The sequence below is a fragment of the Macaca fascicularis genome, chromosome 1 (genome assembly GCF_037993035.2).
Source record: "Macaca fascicularis isolate 582-1 chromosome 1, T2T-MFA8v1.1".
NCBI lineage: Eukaryota > Metazoa > Chordata > Mammalia > Primates > Cercopithecidae > Macaca > Macaca fascicularis.
The window spans coordinates 189,744,503-189,759,756 of record NC_088375.1 but is presented as its reverse complement, the minus strand read 5'-3'; the positions used below and the strand labels follow the sequence as shown (position 1 = coordinate 189,759,756).

Genomic DNA, 15,254 nt, shown 5'->3' with positions numbered 1-15,254 from the left:
GTTACTTGGGAGCCTGAGGTGGGAGGGCTGCTTGAGCCCAGGAGTTTGGGGTTACAGTGAGCTATGACCACACAACTGCACACAAGCCTCGGTGACAGAGTGAGACTGTCTCCAAAAATAAAATTAATGTAATTTAATTTTTAAAAAGAATAAAGATTAGAAGGAAAATATAATACTGTTTTTATTTACAGGCAATATGATGATAAGGTCCTAATCAAATCTATAATTTAAAAGGTCACAGCACATAATGCCAAAATACAAAAATCAATTGTGTTTCTATACACATGCAATAAACAATGAAAACAGAAAAACTACCAATTACAATATCATTAAAAATATTTACCTAGGAATAAATTTATCAAGACATGTTCAAAATCTCTACATTGGGCTGGGTGTGGTGGCCCATGCCTATTATCCCAGCACTTTAGGAGACTGAAGTGGGAGGACAGCTTGAGCCCAGGAGTTTGAAACTAGCCTGAGCAACATAGTGAGACATCTCTACTAAAATAAAAATTTAAAAAATTAGCTGGGCATGGTGGCATATGCCTGTAGTCCCACCTACTCGGGAGGCTGATGTGGAGATCACTTGAGTCCAGGAGGTTGAGGCTGCAGTGAGCTTTGATCATACCACTGCACTCCAGCCTGGACGACAGAGTAAGACTGTCTCAAGAAAAAAAAAAAAAAAAATCATCACTGAAAATTACAAAACTCAGTTGAGAGAAACTAAGGGAAACTTAAATAAATACATACACAATTATGTGTTAATGACAGCGATATGTTCTGAGAAATGCATTGTTAGGTGACTTCCTTGTGCAAACATCATAGAATGTACTTACACAAACCTAGATAGTATAGCCTACTACATACTTAGGCTATATGGTATAGTCTATTGCTCCTAGGCTACAAACCTGTATAACATGTTATTACATACCATAGGTAATAGTAACACAATGGTAAGTATTTGTGTACTTAAACATATCTAAACATAGAAAAGGTACAGTAAAAATATGGTATTACAATCTTATGGGACCACATATGCAGCCAGTCATTGACCAGAAATCGTTATGTGGCACATGACTATATATACCATGTTCAAAGATCAAAAGATTCAATATTAAGATGTCAAATCTGAGCTGGGTGAGGTGGCTCATGCATGTAATCCTAGCACTTTGGGAGGCCAAGGTGGGTGGATCGCTTGAACCCGGGAGTTCAAGACCAGCCTGGCCAACATGGTGAAACCCTGTCTCTATAAACTACAAAAATTAGCCAGGTGTGGTGGCACACACCTGTAATCCTAGCTAATTGGGAGGCTGAGGCACGAGAATCAGTTGAACCTGGGAGGTGGAGGCTGCAGTGAGGTAGTGCAGTGAGAAGGTGCAGTAGAGGTGGAGATTGCACCACTGCACTCAGCCTGGGTGACAGAGCAAGACTCTGTCTCAAAAAGAATACAAAACAAAGACAAAACCATAAACAAACATCTACACAAAGGTCAGATGGGCAGAGATTTCTTAGACTGGACACAAAAAGCAATAACCATAAAAGACAAAATCAGTAATTTGGATTTCATCGACATTAAAAACTTTTCTCCAAGAGACACCATTAAATAAAAAGACAAGCCACAGACTGGTGGAAAATATTCACAACACATATCTCACAAAAGACTTGAATCTAGACTATATTAAGAATTCCTATAATCAATAATGGAAAGGCAAACAACTCAATTAAAAAAATAGACAAAGGCTTTGAGCAGACACTTCATGAACATATATAAATGGCCAATAAACATATGAAAAGGTTTTCAGCATCATTACCATCAGGGAAATGTAAATTAAAACCACAATGAGATACCACTACATACATACCTACTAGAATGGTTAAAATGAAAAAGACTGACAACACCAAGGGTTGATGAAGACGTGAAGCAAACACAACTCTTATAAACTGTTTCATAAAATGGTACAACCACTTTAGAAAACCGGTAGTTTCTAATAAAGTAAACCCTACAGCCGAGAATATTTTCACAAAAAGACCTGCAGAAAAATGCTCATAATAGCTTTATGCAAGATAGCCAAAAATTAGAAACAACCCAAATAACTGTCAATAGGACAGATAAATAAATAGTAGTATATTCATTCAATGGAATACTACTCAGCCTAAAAAGCAACAGATTAGTTATACTTTCAATAACATGAATGAATCTGAAAAATATGTTGAACAAAAGAAGCCAGAACAAAACTGTATGATTCCATTTATATGAAGTTTATAAACAAATAAAATTAATATGTAGTGATAGAAACAGAAGAGTAGTTGACTCCGAAGATCGAATACTTACTAGAAAGAAGCACAAAGGAACTTTCAGAGGTGATGGAATTGTTCTAGATTCAGATAATGGTAATTTAGGTGTATATTTAGTATCTGTGCATTTTACTGTGTATAAATTATTTCCCAATAAAAGGGGTGAAAAAGCCATGTATTTGCATTAATTTTTTGTTTTATAGTACAAAAGTCAGTTGAAAATAACACATCCTTTTAATCACCAGAAATAACAGAAGAAAGTTTGTCTCCCATTTCAAGTAATATGGCAACATCACGATTGAATTTTTCCAAAGAAAAACAATTTTAGAACAATCTACAGTGGATCTTTCTCAGCTTTTGGGCCACCAACCATTGGGGAGACTATGTTCTCATATCTACATGCTCCTTAGTTTCTTAACCAAAGGTGACTAAAGTTCAAATATTACATGGGAAGTCTATGAATTTTTTAACGTTCCTTCGTGCTTCTTTCCAGTCAATTCTCAACTGCAGAGTCAACTGCTCCTCTGATTTATATATTAACATTTCTTGTTCATGAACTTCATATAAATAGAATCTTTTGAAGCACATTTAGAGTATATCTTTTTTTTTTTTTGAGATGGGGTCTCGCTCTGTTGCCCAGGCTGGAGTGCAGTGGCGTGATCTCGGCTCACTGCAACCTTCACCTCCTGGGTTCAAGCAAATCTCCTGCCTCAGCCTCCCCAGTAGCTAGGAATACAGATGTGCGCTACCACGCCCAGCTAATTTTTGTCTTTTTAGTAGAGACAGGGTCTCACCACATTGGCCAGGCTGGTCTCAAAACTCCTGACCTCAAGTGATCCACCCGCCTTGGCCTCCCAAAGGGATTACAGGCATGAGCCACTATGCCTGGCCTAGAGTATGTCTTTTTTTTTTTTTTAAATAAAAATGTACCATTACTCAAAAACATAGGAAACCAGTGACTATGACAAATGAATATCTAAATCCTTCCTAGTAACCAAATCAAAGAGCAACTAAAGAGTACATGGCTAACAAAGTATGTGATGTAAAAATATATTAGAAATAAAGTTTTGTAAACTATAATGCACTAGGGGCCAGGCATGATGGCTCACACCTGTAATTCCAGCACTTTGGGAGGCTGAGGTAGGCAGATCACCTGAGGTCAGGAGTTCGAGACTAGCCTGGTCAACATGGCGAAATCTCGTCTATACTAAAAATACAAAATCAGTCAGGCATGGTGGCGTGCGCCTGTAATCCCAGTTACTTCGGAGGCTGAGGCAGGAGAATTGCTTGAACCTGGGAGGTGGAGGTTGCAGTGAACTGAGATCACATTACTGCACTGTAGCCTGGGTGACAGAGCCTTGCTCTGTCAAAACAAAACAAAACTATAATGCATGTATTGGATATTATTTATCTTCAATAAACTAGAAGAGTCAAAAAATCGCTTTTCACCTTAAGTTTTGGATATATGTAGCACAAAGAATCTGCAGTTCCCATGTCAGCATCATCAGGAATACACACAATATCTGGCTTCATTTTCATCTTGAATTCTGCACATAGAGCCTTTTGAACATCCCTGGTTGTAACCACAATGACTTCTATAGGACAAAAGAAAAAAAGAAAGAAAAGCAAAAACTTATTCATGTAGACAGTGGTTTCACTATTTCAATTAGATTTGGTCTATTTCTAGGTATAATAACAACTGCTAATATTATTGCGCCTCTTCAATGTGTTTTACCTGCATTCCCCCAATTAATTCTTTTTTTTTTTTTTTTTTTTACAGACAAGGTCTTAGCCACTCAGGCTGGAGTGCAGTGGCACTATCACAGCTCACTGCAGCCTCAACCTCCCGAGGTCAGGCAATCCTCCCACCTCAGCCTCCCAAGTAGCTGAGACTACAGGCATGTGCCACCATGCTTGGCTAATTTTTGTACATTCTGTAGAAATGAGGTTTTACTCTGTTGCCCAGGCTGGTCTCCAACTCCTGGGCTCAAAGGATCCACCAGCCTTGGCCTCCCAAAGGGTTGCAATTGCAGGCGTGAACCACTGCGTCTGGCCTCCCCTAATTAATTCTTACAGCAGTCTCATCTTATAAATAAGGTATCTTGGATTAAAAGACATGCTGGTTGGGCGCAGTGGCTCATGCTTGTAAATCCCAGCACTTTGGGAGGCCGAGGGAGGCGGATCACTTGAGCCCGGGAGTTCAAGACCAGCCTGGGCAACATGGCAAAACCTTGTCTCTACAAAAAACTTCAAAAAACCGGAGGTTTAGGTGGGAGGATTGCTTGAGTCTGGGAGGCAGAGGTTTCAGTGGGCCAAGATCACCCCACTGCACTCCAGCCTGGGCAACAGTGTGAGTCTCTCTCAAAAAAACAAACAAACAAACAAAAAATCAGGTCTATATGAATGGTGCCCACACTTTAATATATTATATGCCACTTCTCCTTGATATGAAGAATTCAGAAGAACATTCATCAAATATACAAATGGGAAGAAATACAAAAAACACTTTGGGAAGCCAAGGCGGGTGGATAACTTCAGCCCAGGAACTCAAGACCAGCCTGGGTAACATGGCGAAACCCTGTCTCTGCCAAAAAAAAAAAGAAAAAAAAGAAAAATTATCCAGACGTGGTGGCGTGCATGTAGTCGCAGCTACTCAAGAGGCTAAGATATGGCCGGGCACGGTGGCTCAAGCCTGTAATCCCAGCACTTTGGGAGGCTGAGATGGGCGGATCACGAGGTCAGGAGATCGAGACCATCCTGACTAACACGGTGAAACCCCGTCTCTACTAAAAAAATACAAAAAACTAGCCGGGCGAGGTGGCGGGTGCCTGTAGTCCCAGCTACTCGGGAGGCTGAGGCAGGAGAATGGCGTGAACCCGGGAGGCAGAGCTTGCAGTGAGCTGAGATCCGGCCACTGCACTCCAGCCTGGGCGACAGAGCGAGACTCCATCTCAAAAAAAAAAAAAAAAAAAAGAGGCTAAGATGGGAGGATCGCTTGAGCCCAGGAGGCAGAGGTTGCAATGAGCTGAAATCATGCCACTGTACTCCACCCTTGGGCAAAAGAGTAAGACCCTATATCAAAAAATCAAAAAAACCAAATGGGGCCATGCGTAGTGGCTCACGCCTGTAATTCCAACACTTTGGAAGGCCGAGACAGGCAGATCACTTGAGGTCAGAAGTTCAAGACCAGCCTGGACAACATGGTGAAACCCTGTCTCTATCAAAAATAAAAAAAAATTAGCTGGGAGTGGTGGTGCATGCCTGTAGTCCCAGGTACTTGGGAGACTGAGGCAGGAGAATTGCTTAAACCAGGGAGGTGGAGGCTGCAGTGAGCTGAGATCACATCACTGCACTCCAGCCTGGGCGACAGAGTGAGACTCCAACATTTTAAATCTTCATTCAATACAAAGAGAGAGCTATTAAGCTACCACCCCTTCCTATTGGAGGCAACTCTAATAATGGAATGAACACTGGATCACAAGACTGGGCCTCAGGCTTTGGCACCCTGATTTATTATATTTAAATATAGGACACCTCAAACTCAATGTGACCAAAGCTGAACTCATTATTTTAATGAAGACAAAATTCATTAAAACCTTTTCCTGGCCAGGCACAGTGGCTCATACCTGTAATCCCGGCACTTTGGGAGGCCGAAGTGGGTGGATCACAAGGTCACAAGATCGAGACCATCCTAGCTAACATGGTGTAAACCCGTCTCTACTAAAAATACAAAAAATTAGCCAGGCGTGGTGGCACATGCCTGTAGTCCCAGCTACTCAGGAGGCCGAAGCAGGAGAATCGCTTGAACCTGGGAGAGGTTGAACCCTGGCAGAGGTTGCAGTGAGCCGAGATCATGCCATTGCACTCCAGCCTGGGTGACAGAGCAAGACTCTGTCTCAGAAAAAAAAAAACAACAAAACTGTTCCTTCTCTCCTATTCCTTTGCCTACTTAATGGCATAACTATCTACCTAGTAATGGCATGACTATCTACGTACTTACCCAAGCAAAAAGTAGAGAGGATCACTAGACTTTAAGGTTCTGGAAGTCAGGGCCTGAGCTGTCTTTTCAATTCTGTACCTCCATGCTTAATAGAGAACCTAGTATTTACATCAAAACACAATTTAAAACATATATATATTATGTATCAGATAATACAAATATTACCTGGTACATAATAGACTCTAAGTACTGACTATGAGGCATTTAAGAGTCTCAATCTGCTCTTTCTGATATCCTTACAGGGTTCGTCTTGGATCACTGTGGACATGAGCTCCATAACGACAACACTTAGTGCTATCCTCTCAACCTTTTTCACACAGCAATAGAGTACTCCTACATTCCTTATTTTAAAAAGCCAGTCTTCAGCCAATGAGTTCTAGTCATCCTCTCTCACTCTCATAATGCTGACAAATCATGGGGATCAAATCCCCTAAAAGTTTTATGAGTTCACAGCTCACTTTGTCATAGCTCACCTTCAAATCCAACACGCTCAAGCAGGTTCAATGGGTACCAAATTAAAGGTTTATTCCCAACTGGAAGCAGAGGTTTGGGAATGCTGGAAGTTAGGTCTGTCATCCGAGATCCTCCACCTACTGCCATCACTACTGCTTGAAATTCCATTTTTACAAACTGCAAGTACAGAAAAAACAATTAACAGAAAAAAACCAATGTAACAAAAATCAAAGCACACACAATATTAGTCTATTTTTATTTAGGTTACTGATATCCACTATGTCAAATGCATAATTCCCAACTCTAGCAATCAGAGTAAGAAAAGCTTAGCTGCAGATAAACATTATGTCTACCAATACGTATTCTCAGTTCTACCCTTGGTAAAAGTGGGAGGATATGAATGAAGGGCCCTTGCCCTTGAGTTATTCACAATTAAGTGGAGAAGACAAATTCAGTAAATCGCAATATATGTCATTAGTGCCACAGCAGAAAAATATCCAAGATATAGTGGGCATACAACAAAAGGAACATCTAGTTGTCATTGAAAACACAGGGAAGGTTTTAGAGGAAGTGATGCTTGAGCTGACACTGAAGAAGTAAGAGTTTACCAAGTGGGCTTCTGATGTATGAATTTTTATTCTTTGAAAATATTAGGCTGGGTGAGGTGACTCACATCTGTAATCCCAGCACTTTGGGAGGCTGAGGTGTGTGGATCACATGAGCTCAGGAGTTCGAGACCAGCCTGGGAAACATGGCGAGACGCCATCTCTACCAAAAATACAAAAAATTAGTCAGGCGTGATGGCTTGTGCCTCTGGTTCCAGCTACTTGGGAAGCTGAAGTGGGAGGATCATTTGAGCCTGGGAGGCAGGTGTTGCAGTGAGCCGAGACTGGACCACTGCACTCCAACCTGTGTGACAGAGTGAGATCCTGTCACAAAAAAAAAAAAAAAAAAAGAGAAAAAAAGAAAACGTTAAAAGATGTCTGACTAGAATTAACAGCAGAAACACAAGCATGTTAGGATTCTGAAAAGTATGAAATGACTTAAGACTCCAATAATTCAGCCATCGGCTCATCTTCTTATTCCTCCAATTTTTAAAGATATCACTATAAACACAAACGTAGGCTTGTATCTGAACCTAGATTTACAGAACACAATTATAAAAACAAACCAAACGGTTAATTCCTTTTTTCAAACTCAAGGTAATAAACAAACCTATTTGACTTTGAAAAGAATCTCTTTACAGAAACTACCACAGAACAGAAACACAGTAAAAGGTCATAAATATTTATTTATTTATTTATTTATTTATTTATTTATTTATTTTTAGAGATAGAGTTTCACACTTGTTGCCAGGCTGGAGTGAAATGGCGTGATCTCGGCTCACTGCAACCTCCACCTCCCAAGTTTAAGCGATTCACCTGCCTCAGCCTCCCAAGTAGCTGGGATCACAGGCATGGGCCACCATGCCCAGCTAATTTTGTATTTTTAGTAGAGATGGGGTTTCACCATGTTGGCCAGGCTGGTCCCAAACTCCTGACCTCAGGTGATCCACCCGAGTCGGCCTCCCAAAGTGCTGGGATTACAGGCGTGAGTCACCACGCCTAGCCTATTTACTTATTATTTATTCAGAGACAGTCTTGCTCCACTGCCCAGTCTGGAAGTGCAGTGGCAAGATCATGGCTCACTACAGCCTCAACCTCCTGCACTAAAGCAATCCTCCTGCCCCAGTCTCTGGAGTAGCTGGGACTACAGGTGGGTGCCACCATGCCTGGTTTTTTTTGTTTGTTTGTTTTTTTCTTTTTGAGATGGAGTTTCTCTCTTATTGCCCAGGCTGCAGTGCAGTAGTGCAATCTCAGCTCACCGCAACCTCTGCCTCCTGGGTTCAAGCGATTCTCCTGCCTCAGCCTCCCAAGTAGCTGGGATTACAGGCATGCATCACCACGCCCAGCTAATTTTGTATTTTTAGTAGAGACGGGGTTTCTCCATGTTGGTCAGGCTGGTCTCAAACTCCCAACCTCAGGTCATCTGCCCGCCTCGGCCTCCCAAAGTGCTGGGATTACAAGTGTGAGCCACTGCACCTGGCTGCCTGGCTAATTCTTTTAATTAATTTTTTATAGAGACAGGGTTTCACTATGCTTCTCAGGCTGGTCTCAAACTCCTGGCCTCAAGCCTCCTGCCTGGGCCTCCCAAAGTGCTGAGATGAGAGGCATGAGCCACTGTGCCTGACCCATCTTTATTGATTTAAACTGAAACTACTTTCTCTGACTTACAACGATGTAATTTTAAATGTGTTAAAAGGTAACATTCAGAAGAAACAATGTATTCAACATCAAATTGCCAAATAACTTGTTGCAACTTTACTATAATTATTATTACTCCTGGGCCCAGGGACATCAACATCTAAAGTGCAGCGCTTAACACCTACTATACTCAAGGCACAAAGTGAAGGCTCTTGCATAACATTCACAATGTAAAGATATGGTCATTTAGATTCTAGCAAGCATTGCCTCAGACTGGAATTTAATTTCATTTTGGCATTATGTAACATCCACCACATCTAATGTTATTATGAAAAGAGCACTGGATGCTTAAGAGTCAAAAGATGGGCTGGGCGTGGTGGCTCACACCTGTAATCTCAGCACTTTGGGAGGCCCAGGTAGGCGGATCACCTGAGGTCAGGAGTTCAAGAGCAGCCTGGCCAACTTGGTGAAACCCTGTCTCTACTAAAAATAATTTTAAAAGTAGCCAAACATGGTGTCAGGTGCCTGTAATCCCAGCTACTCGGGTGGCTGAGGCAGGAGAATCACTTGAACCTGGGAGGCAGAGGTTGCAGTGAGCTAAGATCACACCAGTCGCACTCCAGCCTGGGCGACAGAGCGAGACTGTCTCAAAACAAATAAAAATAAAAAAGAGCCAAAAGATGGCCGGGCACAGTGGCTCATGCTCCCAGCACTTTGGGAGGCCAAGATGGGAGGATTGCTTGAGCCCAGGAATTCTAGAACAGCCTTGGGCAACATGGTGAGACCCCATCTCTATAAAAAATTAGCCAGTTGTGGTGGTGCATGCATGTAGTCCCAGATACTCGGGAGACTGAGGTGAGAGAATCACCTAAGCCTGGGAGGTTAAGGCTGCACACCACTGCACTCCAGTCTTGGCAACAGAATGAGACCCTGTCTCAAAAAAAAAAGAGTCAAAAGATGAGTTTGAGTCACGATTCTGTCACTCATAGGTGGTGTGATCAGGGGCCTGACATTTAAAACTCTCAGTGTCCTCAGCTTCCAGAAGGAAGCCTGGTGGTTAGGTTCACAGACCATAGAGTCAGAATGCCTAGGTTTGAATTCTAGATCTACTATTTATTATTAGCTGTGTGAACTAGGGCAAACTAAACTTTTCTATGCCTGTTTTTGCATTTTATGATGGGGATAATTACAGTTTTACTTCACAGAGTTGTTGTTAAGATTAAATGTTATTCTACGTAAAGTAGACAAAATAATGTCCATCCCATGAGAAGCACTATATTTGTATTTGCTTTATTAGACAGAGACTAGATCAGGGAAAACCTTCCTACTAACTGAACATGCTGCTTCATAATTCTGGTCTCTACACTGCTACTGTTGCTTCCTAGTCTGCCTTCTCTCGCATCTAGCAATCACCTATTAAACTCTGAAGACAGCTCAAGAATCCTCTTGCCTACAAAGCCATTCCTAACCATTCCCACCCCTCCAGAAGTGACTCCTTTCCCCGAAGTGCTTCCACTCTGCCATGTGCGGATTATCTTAGCCTTTACAGGGTTTCATTGCACATGTGTTTAAATGTCTACTTAAGTATAATATTAATGTCTCTTAAATGTCTATATAAGAGTCTAAAAGTGACTTTCTTGGACTGTGTGTGCATCATCACTGTATTCCCAGTCAGATGTCAGAAATCAGAGTGGAATGAGGACCTGTGAACTTCACAACTGTGTAAGAGTCAAACTCAAACATGTGCACAAGGGCATTAGAATCCAGGTCACTAGGAACTGAGGTTCCAGCTCTCAGGGAGGCTCTGGGTGAAGAAAGGCAACCTAGGAAGCATGAATAGTTACATAACTAATCATGTTACCAGGCAGACTGTCAAATGCTCATGTCACTGCCACGACTATGGGTGACGGGAATCCTGGCAACGAGTCTCGCTGCCTCCCAAGCTTTAGAGAGGGTGCTCGCCGCATCTCAGACTTGCCTGCATCATAGCACTCATGCCTTTTCCAGTTGTAAATAGATACGAAAACTGTAACAGAATTGGTCTGTCATTCCACGTGTGCTGCCTGAAGGCAGAGACCTTGCTGCATTCCTCCTTGTATTTCACTGCCCTGCATCCAAACAACTAAAGGAAGGCTGAATAAACGAATGAAGGGCTGGGGCGAAAGAGTGCAGGCACAGTGCTAAAGGCGTCTGGTGCCTGTCTGGTGCTCGCTCGCTAGCTGTGACTTCAAACAGAACCTCCCCTCCTCGAAACTTCCTTTCTTTCTTTTCTTTTTTCTTTCTTTCTTTTTTTTTGAAACGAAGAGTCTCACTATGTTGCCCAGGTTGGAGTGCAATGGCGCGAATTCGGCTCACTGCAACAAACGATTCTCCCGCCTCAGACTCTCGAGTAGCTGAGATTAGAAACTTAGTTTCTCCATCTGTTGCATAAGGTAGTTGGCTCGGATTCTCCCCCAACCTCCCTTCTACTTCGGACACAGCTACACGGTCGGGTCGAGCAGGGAGTCGAGCTGGCAACTTCGGGGCTCAGCACCCCCTCCTACCCCTTGGGGTCCACCTCGGCCCAGTTCGACATGCCCGCCTCCCTCAGATGAGTGGTCCCACCGCGCTGCTCACCCGGGTCAGCCAGCTCGTGCGCGGCCTGGCAGGGCAGAAGTCACAGCTATACCTCAGCTCCCCGCACGCCACAACCGCTCCCAGTGCTCTCCACGCCGCCTCTGACTGACAGCCCAATGGCGCAGGCGCGCGATGGCCGAGAAACTCGATGGAACGCTCTGAGCAGACCCACGGAGAAGGGACGAGCGCCGAGCGATGGATGACGGAGGGGACGCAATCGCCGCAGAGAGGAGGGGGCGGGGCCGGAGGGGGCGGGGCCACCGAGGAGCATTCGACACTTGTCCCACATTACCAACGCCTTTTGAGTATTCCAGCGCAGGGTTCCAGGAACCCAGACGGAGCAACTCAGCCTTTTTCCTCAGGGAGTAAGTCTAGGACTTGGCTCCGAGTACATTCAGTGAAAGAAAGCTCATTGGGATCCGCAATTTTGGCCAGCTAGTGAAAAAAAATCACCGAATGCTCCTGCAGGGGTTGCCAGGGCTTCCTATTTGTGAGACGTATAACAAGGCCACTCACATTAACTTTAGTCATCAAAACTGGGGGCGGCTGGGCATGGTGGCTCATGCCTGTAATCTCCGCAATTTGGGAAGCCGAGGTGAGAGGACTGCTTGAAACCGGGAGTTCAAGACCAGCCTGTGCGAGAGAGACTCCAGTCTCTAAAAAAATAAAAATTAGCTGGGTAGTGTGTGCCTGTAGTCCCCGCTGTTCGGGAGGCTGAGGTGGGAGAATCGCTTGAGCCCAGGAGTTCGAGGCTGCAGGGAACTATGATCGGGCCACTGCACTCCTCCTGCCTAGATGACAGAGACAGACGCTGGTTTTTTTGTTTGTTTGTTTGTTTAATTTAGTTTTTATTTCATAATCATAAACTGAACTCTGCAATCCAGTTAGGCATGGAAAGGAACAAGGAAAACGTGAAACCCAAAGGGAACTGCAGCGAGAGCACAAAGATAAGATACTGCGAGCAGGCCGGGTGTGGTGGCTCACGTCTGTAATCCTAGCACTTTGGGAGGCCGAGGTGGGCGGATTGCCTGAGCTCAGGAGTTCAAGATCAGCCTGGGCAACATGATGAAACCCCATCTCCACTAAAAAAAAAAAAAAAAAAAAAAATTAGCCAGGCGTGGCAGCATGCGCCTGTAGTCCCAGCAACTCGGGAGGCCGAGGAGAGAGAATTGCTTGAACCCGGGAGGTGGAGGTTACAGTGAACCGAGATTGTGCCACTGCACTCCAGCCTGGGAAAGGGCGACAGGGCGAAACTCCGTCTCAAAAAAAAAAAATACTGCAAGCAAATGAGGTGAAGGGGGTGCTCTCCTGAGCTACAAAAGGAATGGTCTAGCGGTTAAGATAAAACACAAGCCAAACTTGTTAGAGTTGTCCACAGTCAGCAATGGTGATCTTCTTGCTGGTCTTGCCATTCCCGGACCCAAAGTGCCCCATGGCCTCCACAATATTCATGTCTTCTTTCACCTTGCCAAAGACCCCATGCTTGCCATCCAATCACTCAGTCTCGCAGTTGAAAAACTGGGAACTGTTTGTGTTGGGTCCAGCATTTGCCATGGACAAGATGCCAGAAGCTGTATGCTTTAGGACGAAGCTCTAGTCATCAAATTTCTCCCCGTAGGTAGACTTGCCACCAGTACCATTATTTTGGCGTGTGAGGTCACAACCCTGACACATAAACCCTGAAATAATTCTGTGAAAGCAGGAACATTTATAACCACATCTTTTCTCTACATTGCTCAGAGCACGAAAGTTTTCTGCTGTCTTTGGAACCTTGTCTGCAAATGGCTGGAAGGAGACACGGCCCAAGGGCTTGCCGTGGGCGATGTGGAACACGGTGGGGTTAACCATGGCTGATAGTACAGAGCTCCCGGCGGCGGCTGCTTCTGCAAAGCCAAGACCCTGTTTTTAACAAAACAGTAATTGGCCAGGTGCAGTGGCTCAGGTTTATAATCCCAGCACTTTGGGAAGCCAGGAGGATGGATCCCTTGGGCCCAGGAGTTCGAGACCAGCCTGGGCAACATAGTGAAACACCCTCTCTACTAAAAATACAAAAATTAGCCAGGTGTGGTGGCGCATTGTGGGGTCCCAGCTACTTGGAAGGCAGGAGGATCTCTGGATCCCAAGAGGCAGAGGTAGCAGTGAGCCAAGATGGTATCACTGCACTTCAACCTGGGTAACAAAGAGATGGGATCTCTAAGTAAATGAAATAAATATTAAAAAATGACGAATAGATAATAAAATAATTGCTGTTCTAAGCTCTATGTTTTGGAGTGGTTTATCAAGTTGCACTAGATAACAGGACCAATGGCCATTCTCTTTTTCCCATGCATTCCTGCAATTTCATAATTTTTTTTTGAGACGGAGTCTTACTCTGTCACCAGGCTGAAGTTCAGAGGCACAATCTCGGCTCACTGCAACCTCTGCCTCCTGGGTTCAAGCGATTCTCCTGCCTCAGCCTCCCGAGTAGCTGGGACTACAGGCGTGTGGCACCACGCGTGGGTAATTTTTGTATTTTTAGTAGGGATGGGGTTTCGTCAGATTGGCCAGGATGGTCTTGAACTCCTGACCTAGTGATCTGCCTGCCTCGGCCTCCCAAAGTGGTAGGATTACAGGCGTGAGCCACTGTGCCAGATCTGATTCATCTCTTAAATCTTGAGTTGCTTTACCTCCCTGCCAGCTAAAAGGTAGAGTATGATTTCTGTAATAAAAATAAAGGAGCTTGACTTCATTCAACAATATTTATTCATTTATTTTTAGAAATGAGGTCAGCTTATGCTGCCCAGGCTGGACTCAAACTCCGGGGTTCAATGATCCTCTTGCCTCAGCTTCCCAAGTAGCTAGGACTATAGGTATGTGCCATGGAGGAATGACTTCAACAATATCTATTGAGTGCCTAATATATGCCAAGCAGTGTCTTAGATGCTTGGTGTTGCAGATACAGCAGTCAGTGATTATTAGGACTTGTCGTTTTTTCCAGAAGGAGTTCTGCTTAGACCCTGAGAAAAAAAAAAAAAAAAGGGACTCATATCCTAAAACCAGCCTATCTTTGCCTTGCCATGAACTGATTGATCTGGCCACAGGAGGCCTGAAGTCTGACTACCCCTCTATGGAAACATAGAGATATTCTCTCTTTGGTATTACCTCAACCAAGCTTTGGAAATTACAGCATGGTTTTGAGGTAAGAACTAATTATAAATAAGAAATTATAAGAACAGCAGTCAGCCCCGTATCTGCCATCCGTTTCATATCCTTATGTTTAAACTAGGGAATGTTTTTCAAGGAACTAGAGGGCTTTCTCTTCTATTGTGGAAAGTAGTTGAGAGATTGCTTCAATTTAAACTCACTTTAAATTATTCCCCGAGGGCAATAATTCTCAAGTTTTTTCATCTCTGGACTCTTTATACTTAAAAATTACTGAGGACCCCAGAAAGCTTTTGTTTATATGGATTGTATTTATCAATATTTACCATATCAAAAATTCTTTTTTTTTTTTTTTTGAGACAGAGTTTCGCTCTTGTTGCCCAGGCTGGAGTGCAACTGCACGATCTCAGTTCACTGAGACCTCTGTCCCCTGGGTTCAAGTGATTCTCCTGTCTCAGCCTCCAAGTAACTGGAATTTACAGGCATGCGCCACCACGCCCAGCTGA

General features: G+C 43.6%; 1 protein-coding gene and 1 pseudogene across 8 annotated transcripts in view; both read right to left on the bottom strand.

Moving 5' to 3' along the window:
* The window catches only part of EIF2B3 (eukaryotic translation initiation factor 2B subunit gamma), a 146,259-nt gene extending 134,549 nt beyond the window's left edge, over positions 1–11,710 (bottom strand). For 5 of the 8 annotated variants that reach the window (XM_074008641.1, XM_074008646.1, XM_045372204.3 and 2 more), the window contains exons 1-3: positions 11,608–11,710; positions 6,769–6,925; positions 3,745–3,890 (exon numbers count right to left, since the gene is read on the bottom strand). Coding sequence is in view for 5 of the 8 variants with exons in the window: in XM_045372204.3 (XP_045228139.2) it covers positions 3,745–3,890; positions 6,769–6,916 (294 nt within the window). In the remaining 3 variants the exon portion in view is untranslated. Of the gene's footprint in view, positions 1–3,744; positions 3,891–6,768; positions 6,926–11,534 lie in introns of all 8 variants that reach the window. The other 3 variants (XM_074008645.1, XM_015451901.4, XM_074008631.1) reach the window with 1 other exon arrangement.
* Positions 11,711–12,840: 1,130 nt separating this feature from the next.
* On the bottom strand, positions 12,841–13,591 carry LOC141408152 (peptidyl-prolyl cis-trans isomerase A-like; annotated as a pseudogene).
* Positions 13,592–15,254: the final 1,663 nt, after the last annotated feature.